This window comes from Mustela putorius, unplaced genomic scaffold (assembly GCF_011764305.1).
Source record: "Mustela putorius furo isolate JIRA1106 unplaced genomic scaffold, ASM1176430v1.1 tig00000129_pilon_pilon_pilon, whole genome shotgun sequence".
NCBI classification, from domain to species: Eukaryota; Metazoa; Chordata; class Mammalia; order Carnivora; family Mustelidae; genus Mustela; species Mustela putorius.
In genome coordinates this window covers 36,021,568-36,045,592 of record NW_025421290.1, presented here as the reverse complement: position 1 = coordinate 36,045,592, position 24,025 = coordinate 36,021,568, and the positions used below count along the sequence as shown (strand labels likewise).

The following is a 24,025-nucleotide window of genomic DNA, read 5'->3' as shown; positions in this document are numbered from 1 at the left end:
GAGTCAATACTATCTTCATGTCATGGATGAGGAAACTGAGGCCCAGAGACATGTAAAGCAGCTCACCTAAGGGTATGGTGACTCGAGCTGGTGGGGGTACAAATATTAAAACTTGGTGCTTCATGCATTTCCCAAGCTGCCCACAATCACAAAAGATAGCAGTGACTAGAATATCAAAGAATATTCTCTCCTGTGAGATAATCACAGAGAATACTTAGGGCAGAGCAGGATGGTACAGGGCAGAACCAGCTAGAGGGCTTCAACAGCATGAATGACGCAGCAAGTAAAAGCAGGAAAAAGAAAACTAATCCCAGATTCGCTAACCCTCGAAGACAGATACAGATCTTTAATTTAAAAGAGAGAGTTTTATTCATGGAGAAAACAGTTACAGAACACCCTTGGGGCTTTTTTAGTCCAACAATTAAAACTGCATTAAAAAGCCAACAGGAAGAGTTTAGACCTAAAGGAAATCTGGAGAAACTACCACTCCTCTTCCTGTGGCTTTATATATATTTTATCTTTTAGGTAAGAGAGAGCTGTGATTAATTTCTTTCCTAGGAGACGAGGTTTCTAGTTCCATTGTCTTCATGTGTATAGGATTTTTCTGTGAAGGCCAGAGAAGACGGAAGGAAAGATCACTGGGTGGCTGCAAGAATGAGGAGGAGCCTACTGACTGGTTCCTGGGACCAGGATTTTATCACAAATCATTAGAAGGGGTAGCAGGAAGGGTGTCAGGTTTCCCATTAATAAAATTTGAGGTATTTAAGGCTCCAATAACATGGCAACTCACTTCTGCCTCTCTCAGAGGTACGGCAGAGGCTGGGAAGGCTGTTCTGGCTGCTTCTTGGACTTCTCACATACAACAGAACCAACATCTAACCAGACTGGCCCATGTCCAACACATCTCTGAGCGAAGTGGCTAGCTGCTTTACTCTTCAGGATGGGTTCCAAGGCAACACTGTGATCCATGATGAGTTTTTCCCTGTCTCTGTTTTTGGCTTGTCTTGATGTTAAAGTCTATGGCAATACAAGAAAGCATGGTCATCTACTGTGAGACCTGCCTGAGGAAAAGAACGGGCTCCCCAAGTCTCAGCTGTCAGGGTTTAACTTCACTCGTTTTACTTGGCAATTCTCGTCATCCAAGTGGCAGAAACCTTCTGTGGTGATGTCTCTCTTCTTCTCCTCCATGGGTTCCACAGGGAAGTCCTGGTCTGTGGCCAGTACCTGTCGGACAGTCATGTTCACACGAGCAGTCTTCAAGTAGCTGGTGCACACCTGCCAGTCCTCCTCGGAGCAGGGTTCTACCACGGAGTCTCTGGGGAGGACGGTGGGCAGAGGAGTCTCTAGGCAGCACGGCAGGCTCTCCCCCTGAGGACTTGGAAGGACCTTTGGGACTGCATGATTCAACAGGCGGCTGAAACCTGACATTACCATGATGTCACCGCTGTGCATGAACATGGCTGTGGGCACCTCATCTCTTTTGAGGCCACCCAGGAGAAAGATGGCAGACTGTCCGAAGCTATAAAAAAATAAGTAAAAGAACACACAACAGTAAGTTTTTGTTACTAACCAAGGCTGGGAAAGTTACTGCCAACTGCATTCTTTGCATATTTCAGCTCAACACCTACTGCTCTCACATCCTTTTTAATCTGTGTTAAGAGCCTTTGCTTCCAGCTTGCGTCTGTAAGTGACCAACCCATGATCTGCTGCTCAAACTTAGCAGAGCCCACAAGACTGCTATAACATAAAATCTGAAGCGCTTAAATAAGCAGATTAAAAATTTAGTTTTACTATTACCCATATAAGTTTTAGTGATGCATCTTTAAGATTTAAGCCTCCCAATAAATTGAGTCCTTTTCTATATTTATCATGCCTGTTCACTTTTTTAAAAGATTTTATTTATTGGGGCGCCTGGGTGGCTCAGTGGGTTAAGCCGCTGCCTTCGGCTCAGGTCATGATCTCGGGGTCCTGAGATCAAGTCCCACATAGGGCTCTCTGCTCAGCAGGAAGCCTGCCTGCCTCTCTGCCTGCTTGTGATCTCTCTGTGTCAAATAAATAAATAAATGAAATCTTAAAAAAAAAAAAAAGATTTTATTTATTTATTTGAGAGTGAGCGAGAAAGAGAGCACATGTGCAGGGGTAGAGGGAGAGGGAGAATCTGACTCCTCACAGAGCGGGGAGCCCGATGTGGGGCTCGATCCCAGAACCCTGGGATCCTGAGCTGAAGGCAGACACTTAACTGACTGAGCTTCCAGCCTGTGCATTTTAAAGATAAGGCAATTAATAAAGGACACCGTTCAGGCACTTTCTTTGTAGGATACAGCTGCAGCACTTTGCCCAATTTAAACTTATGTCTAGGGAGTCAAGAGAGTAAACTAGTCAGGCCTCCATGCTTTTCTCTTCCTTATTCTGAAAAGGTTGCTTGTTTTGCCTTATGGCCTTCCACACACACTGATGATACCTTCCAATACAAAAGGTAGACTCCATGCATCTTAAACACAAACATTAACTGTAATTTGGTTACTACTCTTAAGGACGAGGTTAATTTTACTTATGACAACATTGTTAAGACACCCAGAAGTAAAAGACTGTAGAGTCCAACCATTTCTTAAAGTCCTATGTTTTTATTTATTTAGTCAGTTTAGAAATGCTTTTGAATAAGGAATGAAGTGGCAGAAGGTAATCCCAAATCCCTAGAACCAGCTTACCTGAAAGACAGCAGGGGTTTGGAGTGATCTAGTTCAGATCTATCTACGTGGATTCCCAGTGTGGAGTCCAATCTGTAGTAATTCAGGATACCTGCCTCGGCTCGGAAACCCTGAAATCCACAGGCTGCGGCTACTTGCTCTGAGAGGAAAGCCAGGTCAGAAGGGAAAGGTGTATAATGATCGGCTGAGTATTTCTTTGATAAAAGTAGGGAAAATAAGAAAAATAAACAATGATCTCAGGAAAATACGAAACTGTGGCATAAGATTAATTACCACTTTAAAATGATCTAACTTATATGTAATCCTAACATAGCATGATTTATCCATCTGTTTTTGAGGCATCCAGTAATCTAATGAGATGTTCAAAACAGTGAGCACCTAGGACACGGCAGGCACCATGCCGCACAGTGCTAAATCAGACAAGTCCCACCCCTGCATGGAGTCTACACGTGAAGCAATTACTATATCTCTCTCTGGTATACTTTAATCCCAAATAGGATCATTTTCATAGGACAAAAAAGTGACTCAAAACTGTCACTGCCAAGAGGCACATGATGACTAAATGTGATGTGCATCCTGGAAGAGAAAAAGGACATCAATTAAAAACTAAGAAAACCGGGGCGCCTGGATGGCTCAGTGGGTTAAGCCTCTACCTTCAGCTCTGGTCATGATCTCGGGGTCCTGGGATCGAGCCCCGCATCGGGCTCTCTGCTCCCCTCCGCCTGCTTCCCTGCCTACTTGTGATCTGCCTGCCAAATAAACAAAATCTTAAAAAAAACAAAACTAAGAAAACTGAATGAACGCTAAGAAATTATGAATGAAATATGGACTTCACCACTGTAATAATGCATTAACATTGGTCCACTAATTGAGACAAAGGTACCATAATAATGTAAGATGCTAACAGGGATAACTAGGTGTGGGGTATATGGGAACTCTGTATAATCCTTTCAGCAAATTCAGAACTATCCTAAAATACAAAGCTTATTTAAAAAAAAAAAAGGAAAGCAAGCAAGCAATTCTAATACAATTGCCACTTTGGTTTTGAGCCCCCAGCCCACAACACGGCATGCTGCCAGCTTCACTGGTCAGTCTGATGGGATGACATGTTCAAAACATCTGAACTGAAACTACCTTACACCATGGTCAAGACAGAACCTTAATATGGAAGTAATTTCCAACATTTACCTTTCTGAATTATATGTAGCATGTAAAGATCACAATACTCCTTTTCTCTTAAATAGAACAAAACAAATCAAAGGGCAGAACACTCTCTACAAAACCCAGCAGCTCAGAACAAGGTGGCAGTCTCCTCGGCAGACAAGGACGAGGGCTGCTCTGCTTGGTAAGCTCACAGCGGCCCGATGTCCCTCCTTTGTTTTGCTGCTGTTCTCATGTCTCTCTCTGCCCAACAACCTCAAAGCAGATTAGCAGACCCACTTCTGTCTCACCTCTCCACTAGCACCCTGACGTATCCCAGGGTACAGACGTATCCCAGCTGTAGCAACAGAGGCACACCTCTGGAAAGAACTTTGGCCAGAAGTGACCTTTAACTTCACATTAAGGAAGACTTTTGTAGAAGGTCTTTAATGGATGGACAAGCCTCTTCATTTGGAATTTGTGTTTTATGTTTTCTTTTTCCTTAAGTGCACATAAGAAGAGTTCCCATTTAATTTCCCCAAACCAGAGAACTATAAGGTTTTTCCTCTACCCTTTTAAGTTTCAATCCCTCACAAGATCAACTGGTCAGAGGGGCACGTGGGAGGCTCAGTGGGTTAAGCCTCTGCCTTTGTCTCAGGTCATGATCCCAGGGTCCTGGGATAGAGCCCCACATTGGGCTCTCTGCTCAGCAGGGAGCCTGCTTCTTCCTCTCTCTGCCTGCCTCTCTGCCTACTTGTGATCTGTCAAACAAATAAATAAAATCTTAAAAAAAAAAAAAAATCAAATGGTCAGAGCTACTGTTCTAGCACTAGGTTACCTCTGTGGGCTTTCAACCCTACCCCCAACTGTCTGTGCACTCGTCTTCTTACTTCTCTTTCACTTTTTGCCGTTGAGTCACTCAGTTTCTGATAGTTTCTCACTCCACATTTTTCTTATTAAGTGAGAGTAACTTTAAGCCCTTGGGGAATAGCAGCATCAGCAATAAATATAATATCATAAAAAACAATAAGCTAACATGTATTGTGTTAATGCACTTAACTGCTCAGAACAAGCAGGCACTGCTGCAATCACGACGCAGGCATTACACCTTTGACGCTCGCCACCCCTCCACCCCAACCACATTAGGAGGTACACACTATGGTAGGCCAGGTTCAAACCCGGGCTGGCTAACCCAGAGAGAATCACCTGGCTATTTCCCCAAACAGAGATATCCAGTCTTCCACTGAATCTGCATCAGTGAAAGTAAGAATTATGTCATGAACATTTCCAAGCAACATTTATCATTATTTTGAGCAGTTAATGTAATTGCTAATAGGCTGATTTGATTGAAACTATGGAGCTTTTAGAAAGTTACTAGTTAGCAGGAAGATGGTCTATACCAATCTCTTTATTAAGTTTATTCTCAGAATGAGTCCTTCTATTTGGTGACGAACATCTAATGGAGGCAAGAGGCACTAAACTGCCCATGATAAAGGAGGTACTTTTGGAAACATGGAGGTCGGGAATGAAGAAACTGTACCTCAAGAAAACACCAGACTTTGTTAGCTGAAGGACATTCTTTCCTATCTGTGTATTGCTCAGACCTTATACAGCAGGCAAAGGTGCCTTTAATTGAGTTGATGGAGAACACCAGAAGCATATGGAGTTCCTTTTACTCCAAACAGATATTAAACAATAATGGAAATAAAGGTTTTAATTGAGAATTGCTCTTGAATGCAGTAAAGAAAAATCTGTACCCTTGAAATGTACTTAAGAGAAAGCACCAATGACGTCTGATGAAATAATACGACGTAAGGGCATATGAATTTTCTCTTGGGGGAAATTATTCATTCTTCTTGGGATACTGTTATCAAGAGGATTTTAAGAGATAAATGAAAGAGATCCTTCCATCAATGGATAATCTGACAGTGTACAGGTTTGCCCAGGAACATATCCAACTACTGAGCCCAAGGAGTGTAAAAATGAAGACAATGGAATTTGCAAGAACTCCGCGTACCTTACTGTCCCAGTTGTAATGGTAGCCTAGAGTCACCCAGCGCAACTTCTCTAGTAAGCTTCGGGGTCTCCGTTTATTCACTTCTTTGTTCCTGTGAAGATTGGGGACAAAAGAGGATTTATTCACCTCAAATGGCAGCCAACAGCCCTTTGCATGCATGGAATTTGGTATTCCTTGGTATAAGCTGTTAGCAAAGACCTTGAGAGGGGAAGTGAGAACAGACAAAGGAGTTGACCCAAATATATAACACTAAAAAACATGTTAGCATTTGTTTCTTCTTCCTCTTCTTCTTCTTCTTCTTTTTTTTTTTTAAGATTTATTGGTTTGAGAGAGAGAGAGTGCATGTATGCTGCGGGGGTGGGGGTGGCGACGGCAAGGGGGAGAGGTAGAAGGAAAGAATCCCAAGCAGACTCCCTGCTCAGCAGGGAGCTGGGCCAGGGCTCAATCTCAGGACCCTGAGATCAGGACCTAAGTCAAGATCAAGAGTCGGGCACTCAACCGACTGAGCCACCCAGATGTCCCCATGTTAGCACTTCTTAGTCCTTGGTTCTAAATCCTCTGCTGAATGGGATCAATTTTATTATTATTTTTTAAATATTTTATTTATTTATTTGTCAGAGAGAGAGAGAGAGAGAGAGCGAGCACAGGCAGGGGTGGGGCAGAGGGAGAGGGAGAAGCAGTCTCCCCACCGAGCAGGGAGCCCGATGTGGGGCTTGATCCTGGGACTCCATGTTCATGACCTGTGCCAAAGGCAGATGCTTAACCAATCAAGCCACCCAGGCGCCCCCATGTTAGCATTTCTAATTTTTAGTCCTTGGTTCTAAAACCTCTGCTGAATGGGATCAATTTTAAATGGCAAGTTTCCAGCATCTCAGTAATGATAAGAACAACACAGAAATATCTTTACCTGTCCATTGGAAATGGGACCAAGGGCACTACAGGTAATTGAAAATTTGGCTAACAGAACAACTGAACAATTCGGTTTGCTGAAAGTGATGTATAATTAATTATAGTTATCACTATGTTTATAACGATGGTAGCTTCCCAGAATTATAGGTTGGGGGAAAAAGTTTGGCAAAATATACATTGTATACAATAAAAAATAACTGGTTTAACATGACTTCTTCAACCCTGTCTAACAAAGCTTAGATAATTGAGGCTTAGCTAACAATTAAGGACCACTGTAATTGATATGGTTTCTGACATCCCCTTGTTCAAACACAGGAAGCTTCTGTAAAACAGAGAGGTGCCCTTTTTGCAATTATATCCTGTCTGATCAAATCCATGGGATTAACTACTCTTCTTCTAGAGGAAGAAGCTTCTTTGATTTACCTCTAAATATCTAAAAATACAAGAATGCCAGGCCTAATAATTTTAGGGTTTGTTTCTCCTATGCAATTTACATCAGTAATCAAACAATTTTTTTTGGTTCAAGAACCACTGCTGTTTAAAAAAGAAAAGATTAGACTGCTTTAAGGAGTTTACATTTTGACAAGAGATGACAGGTAAGTATAAGAAAAAAATCAAAGGAAACTTCAAGGCAGTATAAAATTTGTACTAAACTGTAGAACATGAGACTTTGAGGGCCACTGGAATTAAGAAAAAGCTATCTAATCAGTTAAGTCCTTATGGCAGAGTTGGGAGTTGAACGTGGCATTGAAGAATGGCTATCATTTAAACAGAGTGGAGCAGTGGGCAATACTGGCGTACCACCTAGGCAGAAGCAAAGGGTTTATTAGAGGCTCAGACTGTAAGTGGCACTCGCCTTGATGTTTGAAAGAGTTTACAAAATAGATGCTATCTGGGGGCACCTGGGTGGCTCAGTGGGTTAAGGCCTCTGCCTTTGGCTCGGGTCATGATCCCGGGGTCCTGAGATCTAAGCCCCGAGTCGGGCTCTCTGCTCAGCAGGGAGCCTGCTTCCTCCTCTCTCTCTGCCTGCCTTTCTGCCTCCTTGTGATCTCTGTCTGTCAAATAAATAAATAAATATTAAAAAAAAAATAGATGCTATCTGTCCTCACAAAGTTTACAGTCTAAGGACACTGTGACACAGATATACATCAAGGCCAGTAGCTAAAAAGGAATGGAAAAAATACTCATTGATTGAGAGTGGTGTAGAAAAAAGGCAGAGCCTCTGAAAGGCCTGTTTACAAGGTTGGTTGTTGGCAGGCATCTGGAACTTGGACTCTGGGGAGGTTCACACCATTCCCAGAACTGCTACTCACTATGCCTAAATTTTGTGCAAAACAGTATGGTTTTGTTAAACAGCTGTTTTCCTTCTGGGAGCCTGGAATTTGGTTTGTGTCACAGAGAGACTATGAGACCAGCCCCCAGTAAGAACCTGGGGACTAAGTTTCCCTGGTGGACAACAATTCATGCATGTTGTCACAACTTACTATTGGGGGGAATTAAGCACACCTTGTGTGACTTCACTGGGAGAAAACCCTGGAGGCTTGAGCCTGGTTTTCCCAGGACTTTGCTCAATGTGTCTCTTCCCTTCACCTTTTTGGTTTGTATTCTTTGAATTAGAGTTAAGTCTTATCCACAAGGACAGATATGTGCTGACCCCTCCCGGTGTATCATCAAAACTGGGTGTGCTCTTGGGGATCCCTGGCACAAGAGAAGACAGGTTATGATTAGCAGTTCAGGGGAAACAATATATATGCATGGCCAGTGACTGCAACTAGCTGATGTGAACAGTTACCATGTAGAACCACCATTCATTATTTTATTTTCTATGTGTAAAAACTAAAAACTGGGGGGTGGGGGAGAAAGGAATGCATAATTACTAACACAACATGGGTTCTACCAATGTTTCTTCAGATAAAGATACAAATAAAAAAACTCCCTAATGATCCCCTCTGGAGAACATAATCTATTTTAGTAGCCTTGAGATAGAAAAATAAGAATGACCTCTCATCTCTGGACTCCTGAGAATACTGTGGTTAACAGTGCATAGCCCACTTAGTTTCTGCCAAGTGGTTTCCAAATTTTAATGCTCAGGGGAATCACCTAGAGGGCTTGTTAAAAACCAAATGGCTCGGCCCAGGCCTATAAATTCTAATTCAGCAGGTCTAGGATAGAGACAAAGAATCTGTATTTCTAATAAGTTCCCAAGAGATAGGGATGCTGCTGAATGAGGGAACACACTTTGAGAAATACTATGCTAGCCAAAATTAAAAAAAAGATACCTTCCACCTTTCTAGATCAATAAAGGATCGTTTTATTCTTGATGAAAAGCTCATGCTATTATATCAAAATTAGATTGATCTAAACTAATAAAGGTAAAAGAATGCAGCTCTAAAAATAATTCAGGGGGCACCTGAGTAGCTCAGTCAGTTAAGGATCTGTTCTTAATTTCGGTTCAGGTCATGATCTCAGGGTTGTGGGCTCAAGCCTCGCGTCGGGCTTCACACTGAGCATGGAGCCTGCTTTAGATTCTCTCCTTCCCTCTCCCTCTGTCCCTCACCTCTACCACCTGCCCTAACATAAATAAATAAATAACTAAAAATAATTCAGAAGGCGATGGCATTTTAGACATTCAATATAGTATCACCAAGCTGCTTTTCCATCAAGAGTCAGTCTAATGTTCCTCAGGACAGGGCATACGCTATTACAATTAACACAGTTTTATGGTATTGTTAACAATAAAATCATCAAAATCATAGTAATAATTGAGCACGAATAGAAACATCCTATATTATACCTTTTAAAATCTTTCAGAAAACCAAAAGCACATCTCTTTTCTACCTTAGCTGTATCACTATAAGGAAGGCTTTGGGCTTTGCCTTGTATTATTGAGGGAGGCTAGTGTAAGGGTGTAAAAGCATTAAGTCTAGGCCACCTAACAAAAAGGGAAAAAACTTAAAGACTTGTGTAGTAAAAGAAGAGCTGTGATCATTGATTACACCATCTGAGGATGATTTTATACACACACACACGTTTTGTGTAATGTGTCAAACCCAGGTAGGTTTAAGATTCCACCCCTCATTTCATAGCCTCTGAGAACACAATTTCCTTTCTTTGTATGGAATTTCTGGTAGGAAAGTAACAATAATTATAAGATTGGCCTTCCAGATGTGACAGTAGGACAGGCTAACACTAGTCACTTCCTGTCTCAGCACTACTTAGGGACCATTCTGGTCCCTGTGGGTTTTGGGTAACCAAGATTCCAAAAAACTCAGTATTGATCACTGTGAATAGTTTAAGGCCAAAACCAAATTTAACGCATGCCCAGATGATTTTCAAGCAGGAAATACTGAGAGATGAGTAAGGGGGGGGTGGGGAGAGGTGGGCTGTTCTCTTTTTAAACTTGACTTGTCTAAAAGGAGGCCAGGAAGCTCAGTGCCAAAAGAGCTGCCATATCTGCTCTAAGGAATGCAAGGGATATGTCAGTACCTAACTTTAAATCTTGATCCAATTATCCAGAAGAATGTTTTTAAGCAAGTATGACCCTGATTATGGGTTCTCACTGCAAACAGAAACATACTGTGCTCCCTGCCCCCGCTGCAGCTCCAAGCACTGGTAGGAGGAGGATGGATGGGTGAGCCTTCTCCTCTGGTCAATGTGCCTACACAGCAGTTTGCTCACTTTCTGTCATGGATAAGTGCTTTATGTAAGTGCTGGTATTTCTCTCAGCAATCATGTCCTCTAGTGCTGCTTTCAAATGCACCCTAACTGCATGGAAATGAACTGCCCTGCTCGTCCACTCTTCGTGCAGTGTTAGTTTGAGTGTCGTAACTAAGCACTGGGAATTCCTTCCCTTCCTTGCTTCAAGGGACGTTAGTGAATCATTATGAAAGCAACAGTACTTACTCAGGGCAGAAAATGTCTAAGATTGTTTATGATAAAAAGCCTTAAAAACCCCATTACAGATATTTGTTTTTTCAATCATTTTTTTAAAATTTTATTTCTTTACGTAATCTCTATACCCAGTGTGAGGCTCAAACTCAACGATCCCAAGATCAAGAGTTGCCTACTGACTGAGCCAGCTGCACACCCAGCTTTACTATGGTCTTTACATGTAACTGACAGATCTCCCTCTCTCTGACTTCACTCCAAAGCTCAGTTCCGTATTTCCAAAGGCATACTGGACATCTTTGCCTGGCTACTTCAACAGGCATTTCCAAAAACATTAATCCCCAAACTACACTAAGAATTTTGTCTCTGCTCCTTCTCTTCTTCCAAACCTATTTCCATTAAAAATCTTAGTATATAATGGTACAATGAGCACGGAGTTGCAAATATTTTTTTGAGAGACTGATTTTTTTTCCCAGAAGTGAAATTGCTGCATCCTCTGGTAATCCTATTTTAACTTTTAGAGAGACTTCCAGAGTTTTACATAAATAATTACAGCAGCTAAGACAAAGAAACAACCTGAGTGTCCATTGATGGGATGAATGGATAAAGAAACCACGATACACAACACATAAATGAATACTATTCAGCCATAAAAAAGGAAATCCTATCATTTGTGATAACATGAATCTTCAGGGCATTGTGCTAAGTGAAATGTTAGTGAGGGAAAGACAAACACTGTATGATCCTACTTAAATGTGGTATCTAAAAAATCTAAAACTTGCAGAAACAGAAAAGACTAAAAGCTGCCAAAAGTGAGGGTGGTCGGGTATGGATAAGTGAGTTCTGAGGATCTAATGTATAGCACGATGACTACAGTTAAGAAAACTGTATTGTGTATTTGCTAAAAGAGTAAATCTTAAAAGTTTTTATCATGAGAAAAAATTTTGTAACTACGTGAGGTGACTTAACTTACCTAGATAATTATTTTGCAATATTTACATACCAAATCATTATACACCTTGAACTAATATAATACTGTATGCCAATTATGTCAATAAAACTGGGAAAAAAACCCTTCACCAAAAAATTCAATTTTACCCTGTAAGTGCTACAGAGAAATCTGCGGATAATCCTTAACTTCTTGTCTCCCACTTCTCATAATCTCTTGGTCACCAGGCCTTGTTGACAATGTCTTTTCTATTAATAAGCTAAATTCTTAATTGTGCTTTTTGCAACAACTGTATTTTCTGTCCATATTCCTCACTGTAAAGAATTGCCATTCTAGGGGTGCCTGGGTGGCTCAGTGGGTTATGCCTCTGCCTTCGGCTCAGGTCATGATCCCGGGGTCCTGGGACCGAGCCCCGCATTGGGCTCTCTGCTCAGTGGGGAGCCTGCTTCTCCCTCTGTCTCTGCCTGCCTCTCTGCCTGCTTGTGATCTCTATCAAATAAATAAATAAAATCTTTTTTAAAAAAAAAGTTACCTTTCTAAAGTGAAAAATCTGATTAATCCTGATGAATCTCCATAGGGATTCATAGGACAAAGTCCACACTTTGCCAAAAGGCACGCAACCCCCCTAATAATCCAGTTCTTACCTTTCCCATCTTACCTCCCTTCCTTTTCCCATAGGGGGCACTACCCTCCCCATCCTTCATGGCTGTGCCTCTGGCCATACAGTTTTCTCTACTGAAATGCTCTTTCCTCTCCTACTCTCTTCTCTGTACAGCAAATTTTTCTGACTTGCTTTTGCATACACAGTTTAACCTCACTTCTTCAGGGAAATCTGTCCTAGTTTCAGTCTGTCCCTCCACTGTGCCACCACAGCACTTTGCGACTTCTATTCACCTACAAATTCTGTATGTCAGTACCTGAATCCTTCCTTTAACTGTCCCTTCCTCAAAGGCAGGGAGTGAATTTTAAACTTCATATCTGTTTTAGCATCAAGTATTTCCTAAAACACAAATGTACATTATTCAGTAATGAAAATAAGATGAAAAGGTACTATATAGTCTTTAATTGATCCTTCTCAAATTCAGCATGTTTTCATCAACCTAACGGAGGGGGTTATCAATTTAGTTAAAGTAATATTTAAAAAGCAGTTTCTAATATAGACAAAGAACTGTGGTTGGCACTGAGGTTACAAAGACTTCAAGGTCTGGGGCAGAGGAGGGGCCTGGCAGGCAGTGGGAGGGAGAAGGGCCCCATGACTGGATCCACTCTAACAAGTGCTTATAATAGTTTCATAAACAAAGTCTTAAAGGAGTAGAAAAGGGGAAGAGATTAATTTTGCTTCCACACTGAGGATATTAATGCAAAAAACTTCCACATATACAAAAATGGATGCAAAACATTTCATAAGCTAACTTATGGAATAGATAAAGCGAAGTTGCTTTATTGAAATTAATATTTCTCCTCATCATATTCTTCTTCTTTTTTTTTTTTTTTAAGATTTTTATTTATTTATTTGTCATAGAGAGAGAAGCGACAGAATGGCAGGCAGAGGCAGAGGGAGAAGCAGGCTCCCTGCCAAGCAAGGAGCCCGATGTGGGACTTGATCCCAGAACGCCGGGATCATGACCTGAGCCGAAGGCAGCCGCTTAACCAACTGAGCCACCCAGGCGCCCCTCGTCATATTCTTTAAGAAGTTATTTTTGAATAGATGATATATTCACAAAATTCAAAAGGTACGATAGGATCCACTTATTAATTCCACAAATATGTGGTAATTATTGTGCACTGAAGAGTAAAAACAGAGGGCAAGGGGATGAAGAGTGAGGGAAAATGGGGAACTATTTTTAATTTAATGATAAGGGAATCATCTCTCATAAGATGATAAAACCCAGACTTAAAGGAAGCAAGTCCCTGATTACCTAAGGGAAGAGTTTTCCAGGTAGAAGGAACAGCCTGTACAACGAATCTCAGCTTGTCTGATGTGTTGAAGGGAAAGCACGGAGGCTCCTACAGCTAGAGCAGAATCAATGAAAGGACTGGTCGGAGATGAAACTGGAGGTGGCTGGGGGATGGATCACCAAGGTCTTTGCAGGCCATGGTAAAGACTTTTGATTTTATTCTAAGAGTGATGGAGTTGCATTAATGAATTTTCACTGGCCTTTGTCCCTGGCTCTTGGGAAGGAGGTTTTAAATCCTTGAATTTCTTGGAGAAATAGAGGGGTATCTTTGTTATTCACAGTGGGCCCTATGCCACAGCTAAGTTTATGCTAAGGAGATGACTCAGGATAGGAGTCTGTCAGGCTAGGAAGCCCAACCATGTGATTAGAGGGATGGAGGCTTTCAGTCAAGTGATTAGCTAAACCTCAGAGGCCGGGCTGGGGACTAGAAACGGAGTAAAATCATGTGACTAATAATTCAATCAAACATGCTTAGGTAGTGAAACCTGCAAAAAACCCTGAATACTGGGTTTGGGAGAGCTTCCTGGGAAGGTGACACTTCCTGATTCCATGGAAAGAGGACATGGAAGCTCTGCAGTCAGGACCCTCCCAAACATCGCCCTACATTTTCCTCATTGGGACGGTCCTGACTCGTATCTTTTATAATAAAACTATAAACATAAGTATGATTATATACTTGAATTTCTTTCTTAAATTCTTTGAGTTGTTCTAGTGAGCTATGAACCTGAGAGGGTCATGGGAGCTCCCCTGAATTTGAAACCAGTTGGTCAGAAGTGTGGGTAGCTTGGGATCTCCCAAGCTTGTGCCTGGTGTCCTAAGTGAGACTGGCTTGGCTGGAGACCCTGGAGACCTAGCCCTCAACTTGTGATGTCCTTGTCCATTCTGGATGATGACATCAGAACTGAACTGCAGTACTGAAGATGAGAAACTCTAAGAGAAGTGCAGGGATTTCCATACAGACTGAAGAGGGGCGCCTGAGTGGTTTGGTCAGTTAAGCATCTGACTTCGGCTCATTGGGGCCCTACGACAGAGCCCTACATCAGGCTCCCTGCCAAGTGGGGAGTCTGCTTGTCCCTCTGCCTGCTGCCTCCTCCACCCAGCTCATGTATGTGCACATGCTTTCTCTTACAAATAAATAAAATCTTAAAAAGAAGAAAGACTGAAGCGGCATGAGAACAGACACAGGGAGACGGGCTAGGAGGCTACTGCAGTCAATGATGGTGGCTCAGACTGAGGCGGCCATGACGAGATGCTAAAAATTGATTTTACTATGGTGGTAGCCTTCCTATATTTGCTAGAGTTGGATTTAAGATTTTTGAATGGCTGTGTTGTGGCTGCATTCTATTGCTGGGGTATGTCACTCTTGATTTATCTGGTCTCTTGCTGACAAACACTTAGCATGCTTCTCATCCCCCACCCATTACGAACAATGCTGCAGGGAAGATGCTTACACCTAACTACTGCGATCTTGTGAAGGCTCCAGCGACACTATGCACTCACAGAACTAAGGTGCCCTAATTTTGTGAATAGACTTATTTTCCCCTCTAAGTTCAAATATTTCTTCTTCATTTCCTACTTAAAAGTTTCTTCTTCCTTGACCACAGAACACTAAAAAGTTAAAATGGAAAGGATCCTTAGAGGTCCTCTGGCTCAGCAGTCCTCAATGTGGATATTATGGTCAATAATCAGAATTTCTAGGGAATCTTCTTCAATGACAGGCCCTCTCCCTTTCTGAGCTGCTCTGGAAAAGTGGGGACAGCTGGCATGTACTGTCCAGGTGACTCCAACCATGATCCAACCACCTGAAATGTCTTATCCAGTCCAATCCCTTTGTTCCCAACATAAGGAGATCAAAACACGTATCACATAGTGACAGAAGAACTAGGGTCCTAATCAATTTTCAATGCCACCAACAATGTCTGAGCCTATCACTTTCTTCCAACCCTGGACAACAGAAGGTAGGACCACCACATTTTTTATTTTTACTAATTGGCAAGACAAAAAAAAAATCAAAACCCCCAAAAAGACCCTCACCACTGTTTACAATGATTTATTAAGGAGATTCATCTGAATTATCACGGAAGATGATAACTGGGATTTCTGCAGTTATTTGTCAGAAGGAATAAAATCAATTACTTGAAAACACAGGCTGGTTTAGCCTCCAACTCTAGCTCTCTAACAAATTGCACTCAACCATGATCTTCCTATACTTCACCCTCAGTTCTAAAGAAGACATCACCAATAGCTTTACAGAGGGTGTTTCCCACTGCTCCTGCCTTTCTCATAACCTGCAGACCAAGAAGGCTTCAAAAGAAAACCAAATAATTTTAGTTTTCCTTTCCTCTTGCAACTAAAAGAACTCTTCTATTTCCCCTGTTGGAATCAGTATGACACAGTTTCTGAAAACTGAACCATTAGAGATCCTAAGTCCAAAGAGAAGACACAAAGCCAGAGCAGGGGTTTTAATGGGCTGCTCCGAAGATTTCTCGTATATTACCCTGTTTAATCCTCACACTGTTAAATGAGGGAAGGACTACTATGAGGCACAGAAAGGTTAAGAAACTTGCTCAAATTTACATACCTAGTAAGTGGCAGACCTGGGATGAGAACCCAGGTGGTCGTAGAAAGAGAATAATAGACCCAATTAAAAAATAACTTTTTCTTCCTTGATACCTTCTTCTGCCTAGAGGAATTATGTCTCTCTCTGGCCCCCACAGCATTTTTCTAAACACCTATTCTGACACTTTCTAAGCTCTGCTATAATTATTCCTGTTGACACTGAGTTCCTGCCATAGACTATGCCCTCCTAAGTACAAGGAAAGTGTCCTGAGAATCTTTGTATCTCCAGTGCTTAGCATCATGCCTGTATACAATTAATCCTCAATAAATTTCTGTGGAACGATGGGGCACCTGACTTCAAAACAATTATGTATTTGTGAATGAATAAAGGTTGATTCAACATTAAGGTGCAAACATTAGTTCTCATGAGGAACAACTGATTATAAAACTGCTAGTAGCGGTGACTTCATCTAGGAGGGCAGAAATAAAGAGGTTTTGGTGTTAATTTCTTCCAGGGTACAAGTCTTCAAAGGAACTCACAGTTCACTTTTTAAAAACATCTTATTTTTTTAAGTAATCTCCACATGCAATGTGGGGCTCGAATTCACAACCCTGACATGTAAGTTTTGTGGTCTACCACCTGAGCCAGCCACACGCCCCTGGAGCTCACTTTAAGTAGAAAAAGGGCTGAAGCTGGACCAGTTGATGATTAATGAGGATAAACTCAAGATCTGAGCTATGATAAGGAAATACTTAAAATGGATCTCAATTTAATGTAACTGTCAAAGCATCTGTCCAAATGTTCCCAGGGGAAAGAATGTAACTGTGCTGCTTCTGCCTGGAAACAAGGAAAAAATACAGTTCAGTTACTTTCACTGCATTGTTCTAGAGGTCCTCTAAGGATGTGCAGGGTGCTGAGCTGAATATGAACACTTACCTCAGAAACTCTTTGCTCTGTTCCCACAGGTCCTGAGTCTCTTCCTGGGTCATGTGCTTGTCCAGGTTACACACATTTGGTTTCTGGGAATATAACTTAAGGCACTGCTTCACCCAGTGCCACTGGTAACCTGGGAGGAAGGGGTTTGGGATAAAAATAAATCCTATACAAAAGGACAGGTGGGGAAAAGGAGAGGAGAAAATTCTCCATCAGTTATTGATATAACTTGTTTTCGATGACATCCTTATACACACTACTGTATTATTTATTCCCTCTCCCCCTTTGCTCATGCTTTGTGGCTTCCACATTCATAAGCAAATGTTCTCATTCCTATTCTCTGATTTTAGAGGAAGGGAAGAAATAAAGAAATTCTCAAGAGAAACAAATATTCCACAAGTATCTGCTGTGTTACCCCAAGGCAAACTTAGAACTGCTCACGCCACAAGTCACCCCTCAAATCTGTACCAGGTATTTATCATTAAAAAAAAAAGATTTTATTTATTTATTGGACAGAGAGAGAGAGAGATCACAAGTAGGCAGAGAGGCAGGCAGAGAGAGGGGGGGAAAAGCAGGCTCCCCGCCAAGCAGAGAGCCCGATGTGGGGCTCGATCCCAGGACCCTGAGATCATGACCTGAGTTGAAGGCAGAGGCTTTAACCCACTGAGCCCCAGTATTTATCATTTATAAAGGTGGTAGCTGCTTCCTGCAATTACTACCTTTGTGAGCGCTCAGTGGCCCCCCTCCCGGCCTTTTCTGTCTTCTAGTATCTGGCTAATAATTCTTACATTAAATTCCCCTAGTTAAAATAAACTGGTGTGATTTCTGCCTGTGACTGAAATCTGATGGACAAAACAGGGAAGATAGACGCTGTGAAGTACATCCACTCAGGACGGCACGATGCAAATACCTACAGCACGTGTGTGGAAAGGATTTTGTGACCTTGACAGTAGTCTAACGTCATTCTTCTCCTGTGTCGAAGAGGAATAACAATATTTAACTGGAATCCTATGCAGGCAAAGGATCCATTCTTTAAACACTCAACGAACATATGCTATGTACTTTCTTAAGAATTAGAGATGAAAAACTGTCCTCAGTGAAGCCTCTGGTGACTGAACAGCAGAGACCGCCTTTATCAGACAATGCCTTGCAGAAACCTGGCTATAAAAGGAAACAAAGGTTGAAGAGCAGGCATGGAAGAATAAAGAATTTAAGGGGAGAGTTTATGGTTTTTAGGGTTGGGAAAGGCCTACGCATGCTTACAGATAATGCAGAAGAACCAGCAGAGATTGGAACTGGTCGAAAATGGGAGAGAGGAAAGGAGCAGAGCAAGGTCTTAAAAGCTGGAAGGGGTGAAAGAAGGTGGAATCAAGAAGGTGAAGGCACTGGCTTTGAACAGAAGGTGATCCTCTTCCTCTAAAATCGGAGGACAGGAGAGAGAACATTTGTTTCTGAGTGGAGGCTACTTCTGCACTTCATGCACCAGCAAAATTCTCCAAGTAACTTTAGAGTATGACAGGACTGTCAATATTCTGAGAGAGAGAGAGAAAAAAAAAAAGATATGAAAACCCCCAACTTACCCACCAACAGCATTACTTCACAAAATAAAGATTATAACATTCCGTAAAATATCAGATTAAAGGAAGACTACTGCTTACCCAGTAACAGGAAAATGAATACCTTTTAGACAGTTCACTCTAGACGACTGTTGCTTTCTTTTACTGAATTAAAATTTGTCTCCTTTTAATTTTCATGCATTGATCTTAGGTTTGGACACACAGAGCAACCCCTAAATTAGTTTCACATTCTTCAAAAATACCTCTAGCTTTCTCTCATTTACCAATCATTTACTATGTGCCATGCATGGGCTTAAGTACTTCACAGTGTACTCACATTTAATCTTCACAATAACCTTACAAAGGGAGCACCTTTTTATACACATTTTACCTATCAGAAAACCAAGGCCAAGAAAGATTAAGAAACTTGCCCAAGGTCATATAGTGGACGGTAGAACCATGACTTGAACCCAGGTAGCCTCGTGTCAGAACCTAGGCCTTCACTACTAGTACCTACTGCTCTCATCCCTTTGTGGTATGACAACCTTTCAAATGTTGGATGCTGTCAGGTTCCCTCTCAGATTTACTCTTCTTTCGACCCATGACTTCCTGCACATTCTTAAAAGGACAGGTTGTGGTTACTCAGGTTCCTTCACAACAAGCAGAAGTTCACACAATCCCTCTGATCAAGCCTGAATCAGAGATGGTCATTTCCCACGTTCTGGACATCGAACTTCTACTAAATGCAGCTTCAAATGTCAGGGAAGACAGAATGAAGTCTCTGAGGGTACCTCTAATGAGGTACCAACTCACAAAATGTGACTTAACTGTGAAATCCCAGAAAACCTCAAAATCAATACAATTATTTGGACAATAGATAAACCGAAGTAGGGTTGATAGCTTTGTAGTCTTAAACAATTTGTTAAGAGAAGAGGGCATAGCAAGAGAGAAACAAGGCCTTGAAAACAGGAGGTAGGCCTGAAATGTCAAGGGCAACCTTCAAGAACAAAAGGTACATATAAGACTACTGGTGATGGACGCTCCTCATTCACCCAAATTCATGGCGAGCCACACTTTCACACATTAAAGCCATCATCTGACTCTTCTTTCATGAAGAATTTAAGTGTACGAGGCCTTTTAGGGAAGTACTGATACTGTTATGCCATCCTATACTGTTAACAAATATATCAGTGGTCATAATTATTAAGAGCTGTGACACAGACCTGGCCCATGGCATAATGAAAACTGGTATTTTTTTAGGCATTTTTCTTGCTTTTAATCTTTGAAATCACAAATACAGTGTTAACTTTATGTCCTCTCCATGAAAAAGGATGACAGATAAAAGCTTATTTGATCACATAAGGCATTTCTGTATTTTCTATTTAATCAATTTATTTGAGAGAGCGAGAGCATGAGGTGGGGGGAGGTGGGGGGAGGTCAGAGGGAGAAGCAAGCTCCCCGCTGTGCAGGGAGTCTGATGCAGGTCTGGATCCCAGGACCCTGGGATCATGACCTGAGCCAAAGGAAGCCACTTAACCGACTAAGCCACCCAGACGCTGTGCATTTTCTAAACAGTTCATAATAATTAATCTACAATGGCCCCATGATCCTAAAAGAAAAAAAAAAGATTAGGGGCGTTTGGCTGGCTCAGTCAAGAGTATGCGACTCTTGATCTGGGGTGTGAGATTGAGCCCCATATTGGGGGCAGAGTTTACTCAAAAAAGATTAAAAGCATTACCCATCTTTCATTATGTTAGTTTCTAGATGTGTAATGTGAGCTACCCAACATTACTGAAGTGCAAAATGCTAAATGATTTAGTTTATTAGGGCTTTTTGATCGCATTAACTCATTAATGTTCTTTTCAAAAGCTCAGCCTTAATAATAGCAACAATTTTTAGGTTGTTTTCTTTTTTTTGCCACACAAAAACGTAGAGATTTTGTGATTAGAGCGGCCATTATGAATTGTTCCGTCATTCAAAGTGGTTCTTCTGCCAGAGTAGCTGTTTGGAATTGTGGCAGGGAGCCCAGAATCAATGTGATAATTTTTGATTTGTACCTGGTGTGTCACTTTCTGCACTTCAGGTAGGCACTACTGACTCCTGTTCTAACCTTTGGAAATTCTAAATAAATGGACATCTTAGATGAGGCAGACTTAAAAGGAGTTTGGGAGTGAAATATTTTTGTGTTCAGTTTTCCTCCTTGTCTATTTACCTGCTTACAACTCCTCTCCTGAAATTAGACAAATGATTATCTGATTTTGTCTTCTGAGGTCAGCTGCACTCACCAGGATAGCCTTGGAGTCCATAAGCTTGCCACTTGCTGACTGGCTGAAGTCCTGCTCTATGTGCATCGTGGTCACTGACAGAAGACACACTCAGCTGAAATCTAACCACCTGGCAGAAAGGAAAGAGAAGTTGGAGGGCTAAAGCTATTTTGCAAGTCAGATCTGATAATCTCGAACTTCTAAAGATATTTCTGGTATAAGGAAAAATTAGGAGTCCTAAGTTTGGGCTCCTAAACTTAGTTCTACCACTTACTTGATGTAACACTTAGGTAGGTCAATTAACTTTTTTTTTTTTTTAAAGATTATTTATTTATTTATTTGATAGAGAGAGCAGAGGCAGAGGCAGCAGCAGGCAGAGGAAGAGAGAAAAGCAGGCTCCCTGCTGAACAGAGAGTCCAACATGGGGCTTGATCCCAGACCCTGGAATCATGACCCGAGCTGAAGGCAGATCTTAACCAACTGAACCACCTAGGCGTCCCAAGTCACTTGACTTCTTAGAGCCTCAGTTTTGTCATCTATATACTAACAAATATTAGAAAGCAATACAAAATTAAGCAGTAGGAGAAGCAGGCTACCATTTTGTATGACACCACACCTTTGTAGATTTCTTCTAAGGCTCTAAATTGTGAGAGATGTACTGAAATATTCTCAGTGAAAATTCTGTTGACCTCAATTCGGTCCAACAATAACGCTTCAGAGGCACTTGTATACAGTTGGTGTTTTAACAGACTTGTGAGGAGCATCAGGCAGGGGAGGTTAAGAGAATGAAGAGAGTGCTCCAACCAGACAGAAAAACTGGAAAACCCTGTTTCAGTAAAACTGGAAACCCTGTTTGCTAAAAGCATGTTTATTCTTTTAGATGAAACTTCAAACTGAAACTCAGAGCTTTTGCCTTTGTTAATCACTGAGAAGTTTTCTTTGCATATAAGAGCATCTTACGGATGGATGGCTCATTAAATTGGTTAAGGGATCCAATATTCAGTCACTAAAGTAAGGACATTCAGAAAACAAAATCCTTTATTCCTCCATTAGTAACAAACTTAAGAGTCTGGCTTGCCTTAGAATACATCAGATGTTCTCTTCCAAAATGATATGATCTCTTATCCTATCAACTTCACCAAGTGTAAAGATTTCCAGAAAAAAATAGCAACTAGTGGCTGGTCTATTATTACCAGTCTCTGTAATAAAATGGTTATCTGGAATGTTCTGAGAGACCTCACCAGCCAATTGTTCCAGGTACTGATAAGATGTTTTTATTTCAAACACTTTATAATGATCTTTCAAATAGACCATACTTAGTGATGCACTGTAATTCAGCAACACCCTCATATCTGAAGTTAAATTTGTGGACCTATTCTCCATGCTAAGTTGAAACAAACCTCTGAGTCTTTAAAAAAAAGCCCTCCTTCCACTCTTGCCTGTTAGCTATCACTTTCTTCATTGCTCATTAGTTGCTCTTATAGCAACTTTCTTCTCCGGTTTGCTACTTTCAATCTGTTTTGAGTTGAGGAACGAAACATCCCAAGGTTTTGTTTTGTTCTGTTTTGAGATTGAATCCTTATTTGAGAAAGAGAGGGAGAGCACAGTGAAGAGTGAGAGGAAGAAGCAGACTCCCTGCCGAGTAGATAGTCTGAATGCTGGGGGCTCATGACCTGAGCCAAAGGCAGAGGCTTAACCAACTGAGCCTCCCAGGTGCTCCTAAATATCCAAGTTTTTACGTACTGAATGGATAATGTATTTATTGAGTGCTTACTGTTTAAGATACTGTGCTAGACATAATCATCTCCTCAGAGGCTTACATTCTGAAAGTATTTTTGAGAGAGAGAGATAGAAAGAGAGAGAACAGGCAAGCACAGCAGGGTGGGTAGAGAAGGAGGGACTCTTAGGCAGGCTCCATAGGCTCATTGTGGAGCCTGACGTGGCACTCGATCTCACTACCTTGAGATCATAACCTGAGCTGAAATGGAGTCAGAAACTTAACCAAATGAGCAACGCAGGCACCCCCATTCTAGAAGTATTTAAGTATTGCAGCAAAATATGGGCAAAAGGAGCTGAATGAGGATCTGACCCATGTATATTATTCTTAGAGAACTGACTTTCTGTATGCTATTTTGACAACTCTAAGACCACTTCTGTAAACAAACGAAGTTCCTAAGAAGCTGAGTTCTAGACAAATATGGTGCTACGATAGCATTCTGATTTTATTGCGGGCTATATATAAGCTTAGAAAGAATTCTGCATGCAGCCATCTGTGGACAACACTAAGGCCAAATTAAAGGATCAGGGATCCTCAGTGCGACAGCGACGGTAAAGAAATTACGCATTATAGTACATTTGTGATTCTCCCTGTACCCCCTGTCCTCCTTTAGGTTGCCTTTCTTATTCCACGGGGGAAGGTAGAAACAATGGATAGTGTTTGGATTCGTTTGCCCTTTACTTTCAAACGTGGAGAGATCATCTCAATCGTTCAACGCCCTCTTGCTAAAGGGCCCAGGGACGACAGGGAGCAGTTTTGTGGACAACGGTTTAACAACATCGATCCCTCTCAGTTCTGGGACTACTCAGGTAATTGCCCCCCCCCCCCCAAGCTGCAGAGCGTTATCCTAACATCTATGAATACAATTTATGCGTTTTTACACAAACCGACGTAAAGATGCAAATGGACAGTTAATGTTAGGAATACAACAATTCCCAAGCATTGAGGCCGCAGCCAGGAATGGCCGCGTGGAGGAACCGCAGCGCAGCTCTTCACCGCCGAAGTGTGACGCTTCGTGGACACTTAAACTCCGCGCCCACGGAGAGCGGGAATTACTCAATAACAGTCTGGCAGCGAAAAGAGATGAGGAGGACCCTGAAGCCCCTCCAAGAAGCGAGGCGAGGCGACCGGGGACCCGGGATGCTCCTCTGTCCGTACCTTGCGGGCACCAGGCCCCGAGCCGCGGGGTGCCGAGAAGTCAATGACCGCTCCCAGGTCTGCGGTCCCAGGGCGACTCTGCCGGTAGAAGCGGAAAAGCTTCCGAAAGGCGTCCTCCCCTGGCTCTGCCGCCAGCGTCGCTACAGAGCCCACGGCTGCCGCCATCTTCCCCATGTCGCTGTCTGGCCTCTTCTGACCCGGAAGCAGA

The 24,025-nt window shown here is 41.9% G+C and overlaps 1 protein-coding gene across 2 annotated transcripts; it reads right to left on the bottom strand.

Annotated features, from left to right (window-relative positions):
- Nucleotides 1-345: 345 nt before the first annotated feature.
- ALKBH1 (alkB homolog 1, histone H2A dioxygenase) lies at nt 346-24,023 on the bottom strand. Of its 2 annotated transcripts, none has more exons than XM_004739161.3 (6): nt 23,818-24,023; nt 20,904-21,012; nt 17,066-17,195; nt 5,866-5,956; nt 2,709-2,902; nt 346-1,519 (listed from the first exon to the last, which is right to left on the bottom strand). In XM_004739161.3, the coding sequence occupies exons 1-6, from the start codon at nt 23,989-23,991 to the stop codon at nt 1,090-1,092; spliced, it is 1,128 nt and encodes a 375-aa protein (XP_004739218.1). In that variant the 5' UTR covers nt 23,992-24,023; the 3' UTR covers nt 346-1,089. The 2 variants fall into 2 exon arrangements, with proteins under 2 accessions (XP_004739218.1, XP_004739217.1); XM_004739160.2 differs by having other exon boundaries at nt 17,066-17,228; nt 23,818-24,022.
- Nucleotides 24,024-24,025: the final 2 nt, after the last annotated feature.